General features: G+C 35.5%; 3 protein-coding genes across 4 annotated transcripts in view; 2 read left to right on the forward strand and 1 right to left on the reverse strand.

Annotated features, from left to right (window-relative positions):
- The window catches only part of PBRM1 (polybromo 1), a 351,134-nt gene that overhangs the window by 29,017 nt on the left and 306,731 nt on the right, over positions 1-15,386 (forward strand). The gene's annotated exons all lie outside the window — the stretch shown is intronic.
- Positions 1-15,386, forward strand: part of CENPP (centromere protein P) — a 133,482-nt gene that overhangs the window by 12,987 nt on the left and 105,109 nt on the right. The gene's annotated exons all lie outside the window — the stretch shown is intronic.
- OGN (osteoglycin) lies at positions 843-13,687 on the reverse strand. The gene is made up of 7 exons (XM_061346996.1): positions 13,481-13,687; positions 12,618-12,870; positions 7,459-7,543; positions 5,388-5,546; positions 4,593-4,795; positions 4,006-4,101; positions 843-3,532 (listed from the first exon to the last, which is right to left on the reverse strand). Exons 2-7 carry the CDS (start codon positions 12,801-12,803, stop codon positions 3,362-3,364), a joined length of 900 nt encoding a protein of 299 aa, XP_061202980.1. The 5' UTR covers positions 12,804-12,870; positions 13,481-13,687; the 3' UTR covers positions 843-3,361.

Raw genomic sequence — 15,386 nt, forward strand, 5'->3', positions numbered from 1 at the left:
TTTTTCTCTCCATTTGTTATTTGAAAGAAAATTATCTAGACTGTTAAGTAGAAATAGTGCTTCTAATAGTATTCTAGTGGAATCTATTAGTTACAGTGTACTGTAAAACCAGGAAAGGTAGATTATTTTTTTTCTTTTAGTTTGGTACTTGAGAAGAAAGGAATAACGTAGAAGTGATTGAATACTTCAAATAATAATGAATGTGATGAATGACAATTGCAAGTTTAAGGCAAAGTTGGGTACCACTGTATTTCTGAAAGGTTGATTGTCACAAATAGCAGATTTGTAGTGAGATTTTTCTCAGTTATCAAGTGTGATGGCAAAATGCATAACTTGGATTAAGCAAAATACAATTTGAAATACTCATTGATTTGACTGTGAGCAGACTTTTCTAGAAAACAGGGGTAGATTTAGGTTGGTGTGAGTAGAGTTCAGTGGTAAGCGTTTTGTGCTCTGCGTTATATGCTCCCTGACATTGTGCTTCAGCAGTTGTGGGTTTTTTACTGAAATAGGTTAGTCTACAACTTGAATGCTTCACGCACACACAAGGATTGAGCATACAGTTACTAATCTCTGCTGCTGCTCCTTTATTCTACTGAGCAATTCCACAAGGTAGTGCCTTAAATAGATTTTTGAAGGAATGAGTGACGTGTCCCACAAGTTTTCTGTATGGCATTACTTGTATGGCAGGTCTTATGATATTGCCACAGTAAATACTGTGTCTGTAAAATGGATTCATGTCTGCAAATAATTTTCTGATCTGAACATGCTTTAAGTCTGCTATGAGGGTGAACTACTTAGCATGTTGGCATTGCTGGAAAAGCAGATTGTTGAAACTGATATTGATAAACAAGAAAAAAATTCAAGTTTTATTGGAAATACTTAACAGAAATGAGAGGAAAAAACCAGAATGGTGTACATTCAGCTTGATATTAGTACTGGTCACACAAACAGAAGGTAAAAACTCCTGCATACTGAAGCCCTTCTCACTTAATGGTTTGAGTTAACTTGCTATGAGTAGGAAAAGTAAATTAAAACATAGGAGATAAGTTATTGCCTGCAAGAGGCATAGCAGTTGTCTGCTTTGGTTTGCTCACAAAATATTAAGAGCTTTCATTAGTGTTGCTATTGATACTTGGTAATTAAAAAATAAATCTACAACATTTTAATGCAAAATTAATAATGTGGTAGTGGTTAGGTCTTAGAACGTTTACATGTGTGTACATATTGCGTAAATGTGTCTATATTTGTGTATACACATAATTGTTTTCATAGGAAAAGTTTTGATGGTATTTACTGATCCTGATAATGCTGGAAAGAGCTTTACTTAGTAGATAAGATCTGTGATGAGGAGAAGGTCAAGGGCCATTGCTTATGTATTGAACTTCTCACTGTGTTTTTATCTTAGGCATTTATCAAAAGAGGGATGGGAGAATAGGTGGCTTGCTTTTTTCTAGTATAAAATATGCTTGAAGTTGGAATGTATTTTTACCTGCTTTAGGGTTATATTTTTTTACCTTTTGCTAAATACCTGCAAACATTAAATTTTTCTGAGGTAAAATTGAAAACAAAGTAGTATTCTCACTGTCACACTTGGTTGTGTTCTCAGTTATATTAAGACAATGGAATTTCTTGTTATATCAAATAACTTAAAATGGAAAATATTGCATTGTTTTGTCTGTCTTGGGTGATGGCCTCAGGGCAAAAATATTTTTGCCCTGCATTTCATAATTGCATTCCCTTACCAGAAAGATGAGCCCACAGTTGATGCTTGACGTAGTTACTTAAAAAGTGACTGAAAGCCACTTAGGTATCAACACTCTTAGTGGCAGAGTATCTGTTCAGTATTAAGTGTGCATTTAATTCCCCATAGCACAAGCACTAACAAATCAAGGGTTAGCTAAGCAAGATAAACATAACTAATAAAAAAAATCTTGTGAAATTATTATTCTAGATTAGCTGTATATCATCATGCATTTGATGCTTAACTATTTCTACAGATTAGGAATCTATACTAGCTTCAAAATCAGTATGAAGTTGATGTGGTAATAGTAACTATCACATTGCTGCTTTTCTTTGTCTGAAGAGTTTACGCATATGGTAAGTATTTGAGGGGAGAAGGTGAAAATGAATGTCAAATGTGTAATTGTGTAATTAGAAGCATTGTATCCTCTATCAAGTATGTCCTGTTTCAGGTGAACTGAATGTTGAGGCCTGCACACACTGGTTTGCATTTTTAATACACTGTATGGTTTAGAGTGAAACAATGCTTGAAGTTAACATTATTTTTAGATTAAAAATAGAAAGAACTTTTAAATTTAAAGATCTGATTTGATTTTTTTTTTCCTAAAGAGCAAATATATAGCTATACAAGGGTAGTTCTGTTTCTTTGCACTGGCATCTAGCTGAGATTTTACTTATTTACAGGTAATATTGAACATTAATTCAGCGTTGCTGTTAATTATATTGTCACATTTTCTTGTCAAGGAAAAGCAGGAGAACAAAGCTTGGTCTGCATCATCTGTTAATTAGAAAGATACTTGGAGTCATACTGTGCTGTGCTTTGACTATTTTGTATTAAAATGGGAAGCTGGTGTTGCAAAAATGACTTGTGAGTACAGCTGAGCAAAAATTATATATTTCAATTAAAAATATCTTGTGTGTAAAAATATAATGTATATATGTGCACACGCAGGTTGTTTTGAAAGCAAAACAAAAGGACATTTAACACATCTTTGTAAAGTTCCACTTGCTATGTTGCTTGGCGCACTAAGCCTAATTGGGAATTATTTTAATTTTCCACAAATCAAGTTTTTAAGGAACTTTTAATGAAGTTCAGCTTGAAGTTCTGTTTTTAAACATAACTTCCTTTACTATGCAACTTCATCCAATACGCTTCTGAAGGTCAACTGAAAAGCTTAATTTCAGATTTTAAAAAGTAGTGTTGGAATTAAGTTGTGATTTCTTCTGTGGCTTGCTCAGTGTCTGGCATTCATCTGAAAATGAAATGAGCTGTAGTAATTGCTCAGAGTGGTGGTAAAGAATGTGACCAACCAATTACTTGTGTGAATTTTACCTCCACATAAAGAATATGTGGTGAAATGAAAATAGAGAAGGTATGTGTGTGCATATATGTGTTTTTAATAGAAGAGATTCTGAAAGCACGAGTGACATTGTAACTAGAAAATAAAGTGACTGTTTTGAAATAGTTCTTTAAGAGAAGAACTGTGTTTCAACATAGTAAAAGGTTCTGGGAAAATGGCATTAGTAAGGAAGAGGATATAAACATGTAAACAGAAGAAAAAGAATGATCTTTGTTCCCATGTTTAAGTTTTGGCATGTACAGTCATGTAAGTAGTGGCTAGTAGTATGTTCCTACAGGCAGTGTTCTCAAGCAGGAAAAAGCATTAACATGCTTTGCCAAGAGGATTGGATTGCCTTCCATCCTTATCTCATCCATGAGTGTGCGGATGTAACGTGTGTTATTAGATTTGCAGAACGTGTCATCGGTGATTGTAGTAATATTGTTGTACTGCAAAACAAAACATAAACACACATCTTTATACAACCCCCATAGATGTTGAGGAATTTTCAAACTTTATCTCTCTTACCCTCCCATTTTATTGTCATTGGAGTTGATTTGTGAATACTTTAGACACATAGGAATCAAATTTCTTCAATCAATGAGCTTATAAGCAATTTGAGGTTGTTATTGATGTTTGAAATGTGTTCTTGATAAAAGATCATTGCTTATTTTTATGATTTCATATTGTTGATATACAGTAATGACTGAGAAATTCTTGCGTGGTAATTAGCCAAAACAAATTCAGAACTTTTGTAGAGTTGTGGCAATACAGATGAGAGGTAAAGTGTTTTATTCGGAGGAGTGTTAGCTGTAGCACAACTGCAGAGTGAACCCTTTTTAAAAGGCAGCGGGTTTGGTTTGAAGCATGTAACTAATGAGGCTTTTTGTAATAGCATGTTAAAGAAATACATTAAAAATACCTGAAGGTGAAGAATACGCAGACTTTCTGGCAAGTTAAGGGGAACAGATTCCAGTGCATTATGTCCCAAGTAGAGGTAGGCCAAGTTTGTCAGTTTCTAATAGGAGAAAACAGATAATGGTAATATTACGTATTTGAAGTTAAGTAACTTGTGCCTCTTACAGGAAATCAGTAATTTTTCAGATCACTTAGTCTGTTAGGTGATCTCACATAAAACATCTTTTGCTGTGAATGTTGAATTCTATAGTATCAAGAAATTCATACAACAGGCCTTCTTGTGTTTTGGAAATTTCACTGTCAGCTTATTGGCTATGATATTTGAGCCATCAATTTTTGAATTGAGTTTTTCTTTGCATGTAGGAGAGAAAGAAAAGTAATAAAATATTTTTGTATATGGTGGACCTGAGAGAGTGCGTACGCAAAGGATTATTCCAGAGTGCCTAAAAAACAGAATAAAAACTGGAAAGCTTCATCATAGTTCGTTTCTTATGTTACAAAAATACAGAAAATTTCATTTAGTGCTATACTGCATAGTCTGGTTATTAATTTTATTTACTTTGGTTACTTAAATTATTGCCCCTTACTTACCTTGAAAGCATTTGCTTTGATTCCTCTGCTCTTGATTCTGTTTTGATTTGCATTAAACGTTGTTAGTTTGGGAGGCAGAACGGGAAGTTTTAGAAGTCGATTTTCAGCAAGAGAAAGTTCTTCCAATAACAGAAGCTTTGAAAAGGCTCCATCTTCTATTTCTTCTATCCTATTTCCACTAAAATCAATTCTTCTCAAGGTAGCTTCACACAAAAGAAACAAAAATCTAAATATTGAATTTATGTAATTATATGGCATGTGAAATGTGTATGGTTGTATACAATCAGTGTTACACTGTTGGCTGCATTGTCCTTATTGTGATCTACAAATATGGATGAAACCCACATTTGGATTCACTCATGGTCTTAATAAAAATTCAAGAATCCAGAGTGTTTTCCTTTTATATTATTTTTTCTTTATTAACAATATTATTTCAGTAATTCATAGTTTGTCATGTTGTAGTGTGTGATAGCTGGGAGAAATGAGCCTGGAGCATTTGAAGGAAAAATAGCACCTGGTCATTTAAGACTGTCAGAGATGCAGAGTTCAGTTCTATTTTTAGCAGTCTGCTCTTTCTCTTGTGTGGGATTATGTGGGAATATTAAGATGTATACATGGCCCAACATGGGTTTCTGCATAGCTTTCACTTTTCCTGTTCTAATGCAAGTGTTGAATTAAATAAGTAATACATGTAATGGAATCTGTTAAGGTATAAAGTACATCTTACTTTGGTAACTTGGCATAGTGTTAAGGGACAGCAACTTAAACAGAAATTAAAACTGGAACATTACTTACTAATGTCAGCAAAATCTGAGGCTGCAATCCTTTTTATTTTGTTAAATCGTGCATAAAGATACGCTGTCTCCTTTGGCAGTGGGGGTACAGCTTCGATGTCTATTTCTTCACAGTAGACTGATCCACTTAGGCACACACAGAGCAGACAAGTAGGTAAATCTGAAACCAGGTTATTGTGAGTAGAGAGTTAAAAGTTATTCAACTAACTAAAGCTTTAATATTCAAAATATAACTTTTCCACTGTTAGATTTTTTTTTTTAAACTCTATTCCAATCAAGTTCTGAAGAGTGTTAATATTCTGAACTTTTGAGGTTTGTATTATTTTACTGTGCATAATTTCCCTGTGTATTTTCACTGTTCTTATCTGAGCATGTCTTGAAATGCTATGAATTGATCTGAATTCAGTTTCATTCTTTAACTGGCTTAGTATGACAATTGCAACTCTGTGACCATGTTAAATTCCAGCTTTAGTAGAAAGCATTCTCATGAGAAGAGCAATCCATGTAGGGGAAGCATGGCAGTGCTCACATTTGATCTTGTAATTGCACTGGGGCATTTCTGGCAGGGACACCTGTACCCTGTGGTACTCCTAGCTACTGTTTTGTCTAATTCTTTTTATAGAACTCCAACAGTGATGATTATAAAATTACTGTAGGCAATCTATTAGAGTTTTTTACTGAGTTTTAAAAAAGGTTTTAAAGCTGTTATTTTAATTAGTGAAACTCTATCTTTGCTGTTTAAGCCCATTATGACTTGTCCTGTTCCTCATAGCCATTAGTAGAGCATTAGTAATTTCTGCTTATTAGTAATTTTCTGCAATTCATGTATGACAGCAATATTCAAACACTTGCAATGACTATGCGTTTGAATCCTGTTTTGTCACCACTGTTATCTGATCTCCTGTGTTTTCCCTATAGAGTTTTGGTTAGCTTCCAAATGGAAGTACAGTACTCTCTGTAATACAGAAAGTGGGTCATAATACTAGGTAGTTTATCATCACTAGTAGCAAAATAGGATCTTCCTCCACCAGTGAGAAGTTACAGAAGTAGCCAGTCAGTTCTGGGAAGCTAACCCAGCATGTATAATACTTTTTTCTTACAGAGGTACTGCAGAGAAGAGACTGAGATTTTGAGCTTTAGTTCTGTGACTATTATTGTTTGTTGGACTTCAGAGCTCTGCCCCATTTGCCTTTTTTTGATTTAGTAACTTGTTTAGCATGCTTGACTGTAGGACATTGTTCCACAATCATTTTAAATGTTGCTCTTTCAAAGGCAACTGCCTTTTTGCTTCTCTGTGATTAGAAGCTTTGGTCTTACAGATCTGTTCCACTTTTGATGAGAGTTTGTTGGTAATAACTAACCTTGATTTGATAACCTAGTTATTTGGTAATAACTAACCTTGATTAAAACTCCACTTTTGGTGGAGACTGACACTCTGGTGGTCTTGCTGAATCATCAGTTGATTTTGGAAGTTTAGATCACAGACACACCAGAATGTGTCCCTCAGTGCTCTATTTGGTAGACAAAACCTTTGTTTCTTTCATGTTTAGAAGTCATTGTGGCTTGTTAGGAGAAATCTGCATAATATACCCTGGAGCCTGTAGGAAACCTAGGCTAGTGAGAATGTGTTTTAGGCATTGACCTGTCTGAATATCAGATGTAAACTGTGGAGAGAATAACCAGTTCTTTGAAGAAATCTATTTAAGGAATGTAAGCACATCATATTTCATCAGACTTGGTTAAACTGCGGAATTTACTGGGGTGTGTATTTTGGTATTCTTGTTTATCTTGCCTAGCTTATTGAACTTGGATACATCTCTACAGCAAATATGATGTCTGTAGAGATTCTTATAACCTGTGCTTTGTATATTCAAAGTTTACTTGAGTATCCTTTAACTTTTTTTTCAGCCTGCTCCATCAGAAATAAGACCACCTTCCACAGAAAATATGAAAGATATTCATAAATTAAAAGATTAATTCTGTATCCCTTGTCATCATTTATAGATTGTATTCATATTAAAATGTTCATTAGGAGAGCTTAAATGTTACAGTATTCATATTCATTAACTTACTTGTATCCTTTGTTGGTTGTACATTGGTTTCGCTGTCATCTCCTTGCAGTCTTAGAAAAAGGTCAAGAGAAGTATTTGTTCCATCCTTTGTGTAAGAGCAAATATTATTTTCAAAAACAAACAGCAAACAAAAACCCAGGATCTGAAATAGCATGTCTTTTAAAAATGAGCATCCTGAAATAGCATGTCTTTTAAAAATGAGCCTCCTGTGACACACCACTTTATGACATTAAATGTTTAAATTACTCTTATATGCTGGATGACTAATATGATATATTATCACTTCTATACATGAGCTGTTTGCTTTGAAAGGCAAGAAGGGAAGGTGGTGCTGCTAGTGTTCTTCAGAAAATGAAAGCTCTTTTGGAATGAACAGCAGACACAAAATAAAAATAGATAATACAGACCACATTGTGGGGAAGAAATACATAAGCAATGGGTGTTTACAAATATCTAGAGTTGTGAAGATAGATTTTGCACAATGTGCAAAACTTGATAGGATACTTGTGTATATGTTGTATTTTTTTGTTGTTGTTTTACCCAAATAATCTCAGTAAAATACCATTTCCTTGCATTTAAAGTTGCTCAGAATTCTCTGAGGTAGTCATTACATCTTTAGAACTGCAGGACAACTTAGTTTTCTTAGCTTCTAAACATGTTTCTTGCAGGTATTGGCTGAAATTCAGCAATTGATTTCCCATAACTTCACTTAAGTCTGTTTTAAGACATGGGCAGCTATCAGAAAGGGTCTTTTGTGATGCAAGAAATGGTACTCAGGTTTTCAGTGAATACCACAGAATTCTGAAGAATTACATATTTCTAGAATTACAGTACGCATACAGTGTGTAGTACTATGATTTGCATGTATTAAAGTTAAGGGGGCTTTTTAGGTTGGCTGTGGCAATTGTTCTTAGCTAGCATGATTTGTTGTTTTTTCTGATGGGGAACATTTGTAGGACGGAGTAAGACAATATGCTTTTGGTCTGCAAGGCTATTGAAAACACATGGGAAAAAGCGCATTAAGGGGTGTGGAAGATGTTTTTCTTTTAATGCGCGTAAGGATCAGTCCCTGGCAGGAGTATGGCCCCCTGCTGAAGAGAGCTTCTTACAGACTGTGTGAGTGCTCACTAGTGACCTGATTGGTTTTTCTTTTATTTTTTTTAAATTCTCCCCCTCTCCATGTTGCCTTGGGCAACATGGTCTAGTGTGAGGCATCCCTGCTCATGGCAGGGGGGTTGGAACCATATGATCTTAAGGTCCTTTCCAACCCAAACCATTCTATGATTCTACGTAGCACACAGAGTTGGTTTACAAAAGCAATGTGAAAATAATGCTGTCAAGTTAGTTTTGATACTAAGTTTTATTTAGTATTTGGCCGCTTACATATACTTTACTGTGGGAATTTTTTATATTCTGCAGAATAAACCCCTCAAACTTGACATGAAGCCTGAGAAACAAGTCTCTTGGCTAGCCTCTGTCATTTTGACCCCTTTTTAGCCTGTGAATCATCCATCCCTTGGCTCTTTTCTGCATCTGTTTATACAGGCTATGGCTTTTTTTTTTTTTATTTTCCTTCCTTGGCTTTTTTTTTTTCCCCCTCTGGTTTGGGATCTGTTGATTTGCTCTAGTAAGACTTCTATACCCAAGTTAGAATGCTGGCAACAGCTTAGGAGCTGCAGCATGAAGTGTCTGTAGAGGGTAAGAGCATTTGCAGTGTTGGGAGTAGAGGAGCTGATGCTGTGAGCTGAGCAGTTAATCAAGCAGCAAATCTTAGAGGTGCCTGCAAAAATGTTCAGATTGCATAGCTGTGTTGATAAGTATGTGAAGATATGGTCCTTGACTGAGGTATCTGTGCCAGCAGAGACTTTTGTGTACATCGGCTTATAATGGAACAAATGCACTTCTACTGTTACAGTTTGCTAGGCTCATAAGGGACATTTGAAAAGCATGTTTGCTGGCATAACATAATCTGTACCAGGTGTAGATTTCTAGTACAGTATCCTACTTTGAGGTGTGATCTATGAAAGAGTATTCATATGAGTTATTTGCAACATACAATGTATGAGTAATTTCTGCAGTCAACCAAAAGTTAAACAAGAGATCGTGTCCCTGTCCTTACTGCCCCCTCCCCTGCCAAAAAAGAAAGTAGTATTGTTGTGGTTTAAGCCCAGCTGGGAACTCGGAACCATGTAGCCACTTGCTCACTCCCCTCCATTTTTTTCCCCTCTGCTCCTGGAGGAATGGGGAGGAAAATCAAAAGTATGTAAATACCACAGGTTGAGGTAAGAACAGTCCAGTAACTAAGATACCGTACAAAACTACTAGTGCCACCACCAATAATAATATTAATGATAAAGGAAAGAACAAGGAGAGAGAATATAAAACTAAAAGGGGAAAAGGAAAACAAACACAACTGATGCACAGTACAATTGCTCACCACCTGCTGACCACCTCAGCCTGATCACAGCAGTGATCTGGGCATTCTGGGTAACTCCCCACAGTTATATACTGGGCATGACATGATGTGGTATGGAATGCCCCTTTGGCTAGTTTGGGTCAGGCGTCCTCCTGGCTTCCCGTGCTGCCCCTCACTGGCAGAGTGTGAGACACTGAAAAAGTCCTTGATTAGAGTAAACATTACTTAGCAACAAGCAAAAACCTTGGTGTGTTATCAGTGTTGAGCCCAGACTAAAGTCAAAAGCACATCACTGCACCAGATACTAAGAAAAATAACTGTTACAGCTGAACCCAGGACAAGTATAAATAACTAATTTATCATAAGTATTTCCTAGTCAGCTCCAAAAATTCTGAGCCATGGAATACCAGTACAGAAGATTGTTTGGATTATAGTCACAGCAAGTTTATTACTTGCATATGTAGGGAAGGTGCTGATGGGATATTGGTCTGCTTACATGCTTAAATTCCACCTGCCCCTTGCACTTTATTCGGCAGACATGAATTACCCATACAAAATCACACTAACATTTTACATCTAAATACTTCAACAGTGTTAAAGCTTCTGCAAAGTTTCTTCTTTATGACACACAAAGACTATAAAACTGATGGTCTACATTCAGTGGAATAAATTAGTCCAGATATTGAGATGGTGTCTAATTGTATGGTTCTGTTGTGGAAATTAAGATTTTGTTTTAAACTTCTAATATTTTATTCAAGATGGGGGTGACTGTAGTTTCAAATAATAATCACCATAATACATTTTGGTTGGCTGACCTTTTTCTTAATAGTAGTCAAAAGGTCGTGTTGTTTTGTTGATTGCTAACAGATTTCTTCTGATGTTTTCATCAGAAAAGAGTCTTTTTTCTGTGTTTTCAAACTTACAGTATTGAGTTAAATTCACCATGCAGGATAAATTTCTGGCAGGGCATGTTTGAAGAAATTGTTGGCGTGTATTTCACTTACAATTAACACTTGAAATATTCTAGGAGCTAGATTTTGTGCAATAAATGGAGATTTGATTGTGCATTCCGTGATTTAAACTGGGAATACTGTATCATGTATAGATGTCTTTATTGCGCATATGGAACTAATTTATTATTTTGCAATGAAAACATGTCATTGGAGACCTGACCTGGTGGAAACAATCCACTGCATTCCTAGAATTACCCTAAGCAGGACTGTTGGCCTTCAGGAGACCTCTAGTTTATAGTACTGCCAGTACAGACTTTGATCAGTCTGTGGCCCATCTGTTGGCACCATTTCCTTGTAGTTACACTCATTAATGTTCTTTTTACTGAAACAGTAGCATATTCTTATTAGAATGGTTTTAGTAATGAGGGTCATGTGATGTTGTGCCTATCTAGTAGCATTAATGGGTTTAGTACTTAAAAAAATCACTCAGTTGAGAGTGGATAGCCCCCTGCTAATTATGGGTCATTTAAGTGGTCTCTTAGGGGTTTATGAAAACATGTTACTTCATCACTGTGGCAGCTATCACATTTAAAAATACCTTAGGCACTTTTTAATGTAAATATTTAGCTGCTTTTTTTAGTCTAGCAGTGACAAGCAATAATTTAAGAATTGGGAAAGTATTTAACAAATATACAGAAGAGATTTTTCTATACATGTGCTGTAGTTTTTAACTTATACTAATTATCTTTCGCTGCTTATCCTTTTTCTTATTTATCAGACTGAGTTATTGTAAGAAATACAGTTAATATTAATGAAAACTCCCTTGAATTTATGACTTTGCTTTTACCACTTTGTTCACATATGTGGCATTTTCCTTGTCACTAGTCTTGGGGTAATCATTGTTAGTTTAATTCCTGATCAACGTTGTATCTTGTTCTCTGGATGTCTATCATTTAGGTCCTGTCAGAGGCAGTCTGAACAGAGCTATGACGTATTTAACTGTCCCTGCCAGCTGAAGCTGTTGCGCTTGATCTAACTCTCCTCTGGTTTTGTGTCTTCTGCTGAAGTGTTTAAATTCATAGGTATGTATGTGGAGCATGCAGCAAAAAAAAAGCTCAGAGTGGACCATATGGGGGTGCTTGTAAGTGCCAGAAGGTATAACCTTTATCAGTACCTTTAAGAACCTGAGTGTTAACAGTATAGGTGACTGCTGAAAGACTGGATGTTCCACAGGAGTTCAGGACTGCTGAACTGTTGAGTTGCAAAAAAAGCCCCCAAACCTGAAACAACCCACCTCTGAAAAAACAAGGCAAAGAACTTGATAGTTTGGTACCAAAGTCAACAGGGAAACTAGTTTATGCTGCCAGGTTATGTCCAATAAAAAGTACTGTTTCAAGTATTACTTTGATATTAAAAAAGAAATTCTAAATAAAATCCTCCTCCTTGTTTTTAAACAAACTTATTGTCTTAATACAATGTTACTGAAGTTGTAGAGCTAGCATACTAGTATATCCCATTCTTAACTCATACAGCAGTAGGCAGTAACTACAGTAGTTAAAAATGATGCTTTGGTCTTACTTGTGAAACCCTGTCTTCTGTGGGTTTCTCAAACTGGAGCAAGGGTAGTATTTTTGTGGTTTTGACTTGAGTGGCTTTCCCGATGTCTGAAACCATTGTGTTTTGCTATTATTGTAAGACTTTTCCGTAAAACTTGCACATATGCATGTAACACCTTATTCATATAATGCTTAGCAGTTAAAAACATTAAATTCATAATATAAATGAAATACCTTTCTTATATCCTTGGATTGAATTTCATAATCTTGTTGGCTCAGGCTTCCCATGGTAACATCTGTATCATACTCATAAAACGGGGGTGGTTCTTGCTGTATTGGTGGTGCTGCGTTTACCAACGGTACAAATGCAAACAAAAAAAAAGTAATCTGCAAAGTCTTCATTCTTGCACGGGACAACATATCTGGCTTTCACTGAGCTGGTGAAGATCTGCTCATGCGTTGGCTATGGAGAATACTTTCTTTGTGACTGGAAATGAAAATGCAATCCGTCAAAACAATATTTAAAGCCTAGAGGACTAGTTGGCGGGGGTTTCTAACGCATAAGGAACATGGAACAATTTTTAACTCTTGATATCCTTCAATTAGACTCTGGCATTATAAAAGCTGCTGTTAGCATGGAAAGAAAATGGGAAATAATTTTCCAACTAATAAGAAAACACTGTCTTAATTGCATTTGCATGTTTCCCACTGTGTTCTTTTTGTTAACAGCAAGAGGATTTTGTAATGCATTTTATGAAACATTTGGTATTTGTGTAGCTGAACTAATTAAAATGAGAGAGCTTCAAGTGCATTTTTCTCAGCTGTTAAAATAATGATTTTTCAAACCTAAATGCTTCATAACAACAATCTCTCACTCTGCTTTTGAAAGCAAAAAGAGAAGATAACACCCCCGAATATTTTACAGGTTGCATACTTTTAGGGCAGGGGGAGGAGGTTGCAATCATGATCTTTAAGACATTTTAAATACACATGTGCAATACTTCTAAAAATCTTTACACAACATGTTTTTTCTGTTCAGTGGAAATGTTTTATTTAAACTTTGGGTTAATATAATTTTAGGAAAAAAGTCCACTTACTGTTTTAGCAGAGGCAGAGTTCTTCTGTGATTGTCATAAATCCAGATGTGCTTATCTATAGATTAACCTGAAGTGGAATGCTGAAAGAGTAAATTTACGGATTACCTCCAGATTGTTGAAATGAATACTCTTTCAAAATCTGACAGTCTGAAAAGTGCTTTCCATGGGGTAGAGAATGCTTTGCCAGCATTCTTTCCCTAGGGTAAGAGGTAATATCCTGGAGCAGGGGGGTTGTACTTTGAGTAGATTTGTAAATGTTAAGCCTGTCTAGCTCATCCTACTTTTGTTATTACTTATTAAAATGGGAGCCTTAAGCTTTGTGATGATACACTCTTTAAAACTGCTAAGGCTTTTTCTGCAAATCAGATTCTAATTGTTCAAACCAGAGGTCTATAACAAAGCATGTGTTATCCATTTTGTTTAATGGTTTAGCTAAGAGACAAAGCAGCTGCTTTCTGAGAGGTAGAGCCAAAACATACGTATACTGTATTAGTCACATTTTACTAATAATAAAATGTTGTATATGTTTAGAGAAGTTTCACCTAAGTATGAAATGGAAACTTTTCAGTCTGAAGAGTGCTGGAAACAAAAAAATACTTTTTTAGTATTGTGTGTGTGGAGTTTTTCAGACAAATCATGACTAAACGCTTCATTGAATGCCTTGACAATTTATTGAAAAATTGGTTTAGCAATAAATACTTGCTTTGAGTAAAGCTCTGTGTCAGTTCTATAGATAACTTAGCACTGTCCAGGTGTAGTTTTCATCTGAACTACAAGCTGCAATTTTCTGGATTTCTAATGCATTTCTTCCTCCCCCATCTTTTCCTTATTATGTCTTTTTGGCAGTCAGTACAAATGGGAGCCAGATGACCAGCCTGAAAATTTACAAAGTAGCCTTTGAGTCTTTAAAAGTATGTAGCAATAAAACCTTTTGGGAATATATGCAGATTTACATTTCTCTTTCATTTTCAGCCTTTTTTTCCCCCTATATATCGGTGTTGGCTAGAGTAATGTTGGGAATAAACACTGAACCTATTTGGTTAACTTTTCTTTTAAGTGCTGCCTTGTTTAGAAACCAGATACCTGTAGTAAATCTGCAAATTGGAGAGTGGCTACAACCGTTTGCTCTCTAAACTTTTGTTCCAGTTTGAGTTACCACTTTCTGAACTCACTAGGACTTTATAAAAATGTTTTTAGTTTAGCTCATAAGCAAATTAAGGATGTTATAGTTTGGACTTGGAGTTTGCTCTAAGATAGTGAATTTCTTGTAGGTATATAACAAATATAAATGGAAGAGGCTTGATAATAATGGAATTGGACTATGAATCACCTTTGGTTGCTTTTCAGCTGGAACAACAGATGTTTTGAAGTGGCTGGGTTAAGGTAGTTTCTGCTGCAGTACATGGGAACTTGCAGTGGGAAGTACTGTGTGTGTGATAGAGGGGGTGGGTTTGCTGAGGAAGCAACAAAAAAATTGCAGTGTCAAAGCTACCTTACCACCACTCATGGTTTTATGCATGTTTTGGAAGTCATGACTGTAGTTCTGCTTTCTACTTGTCTCTTTCCAGCCATCACCCCACTGCCAAGTAAACAGGTTAAGATTTTGTCTGGCTCTGGGGCATCCTCATTTTTCCAATGCTTGAATGTACTCAAAGGATAAATGTTCTAAGTGAAAAGTATTAAGTATTGAAGCTGAAAGCATGATATAAACTATTAAATGTATTTGTTATGTTCTTATGACAACTTATTTTCTAAGTTCTGAGATCTTACAATTAAGTCCATGGAATATTTTGGAAATAGCTTAGGTTTTGAAATATATATAATTTTTAAAAAAGAGCAAAAATTGCTAGATAAGTAAGGCCTTAAAAATTTAGGCAGTCTTCATGCAAGAAAACTCTTACTTGCT

Source organism: Neopsephotus bourkii, unplaced genomic scaffold (genome assembly GCF_033783945.1).
Source record: "Neopsephotus bourkii isolate Nb327-2 ecotype Australia unplaced genomic scaffold, CSIRO-AGI_Nbou_v1 NB_284, whole genome shotgun sequence".
Taxonomy (NCBI): Eukaryota; Metazoa; Chordata; class Aves; order Psittaciformes; family Psittacidae; genus Neopsephotus; species Neopsephotus bourkii.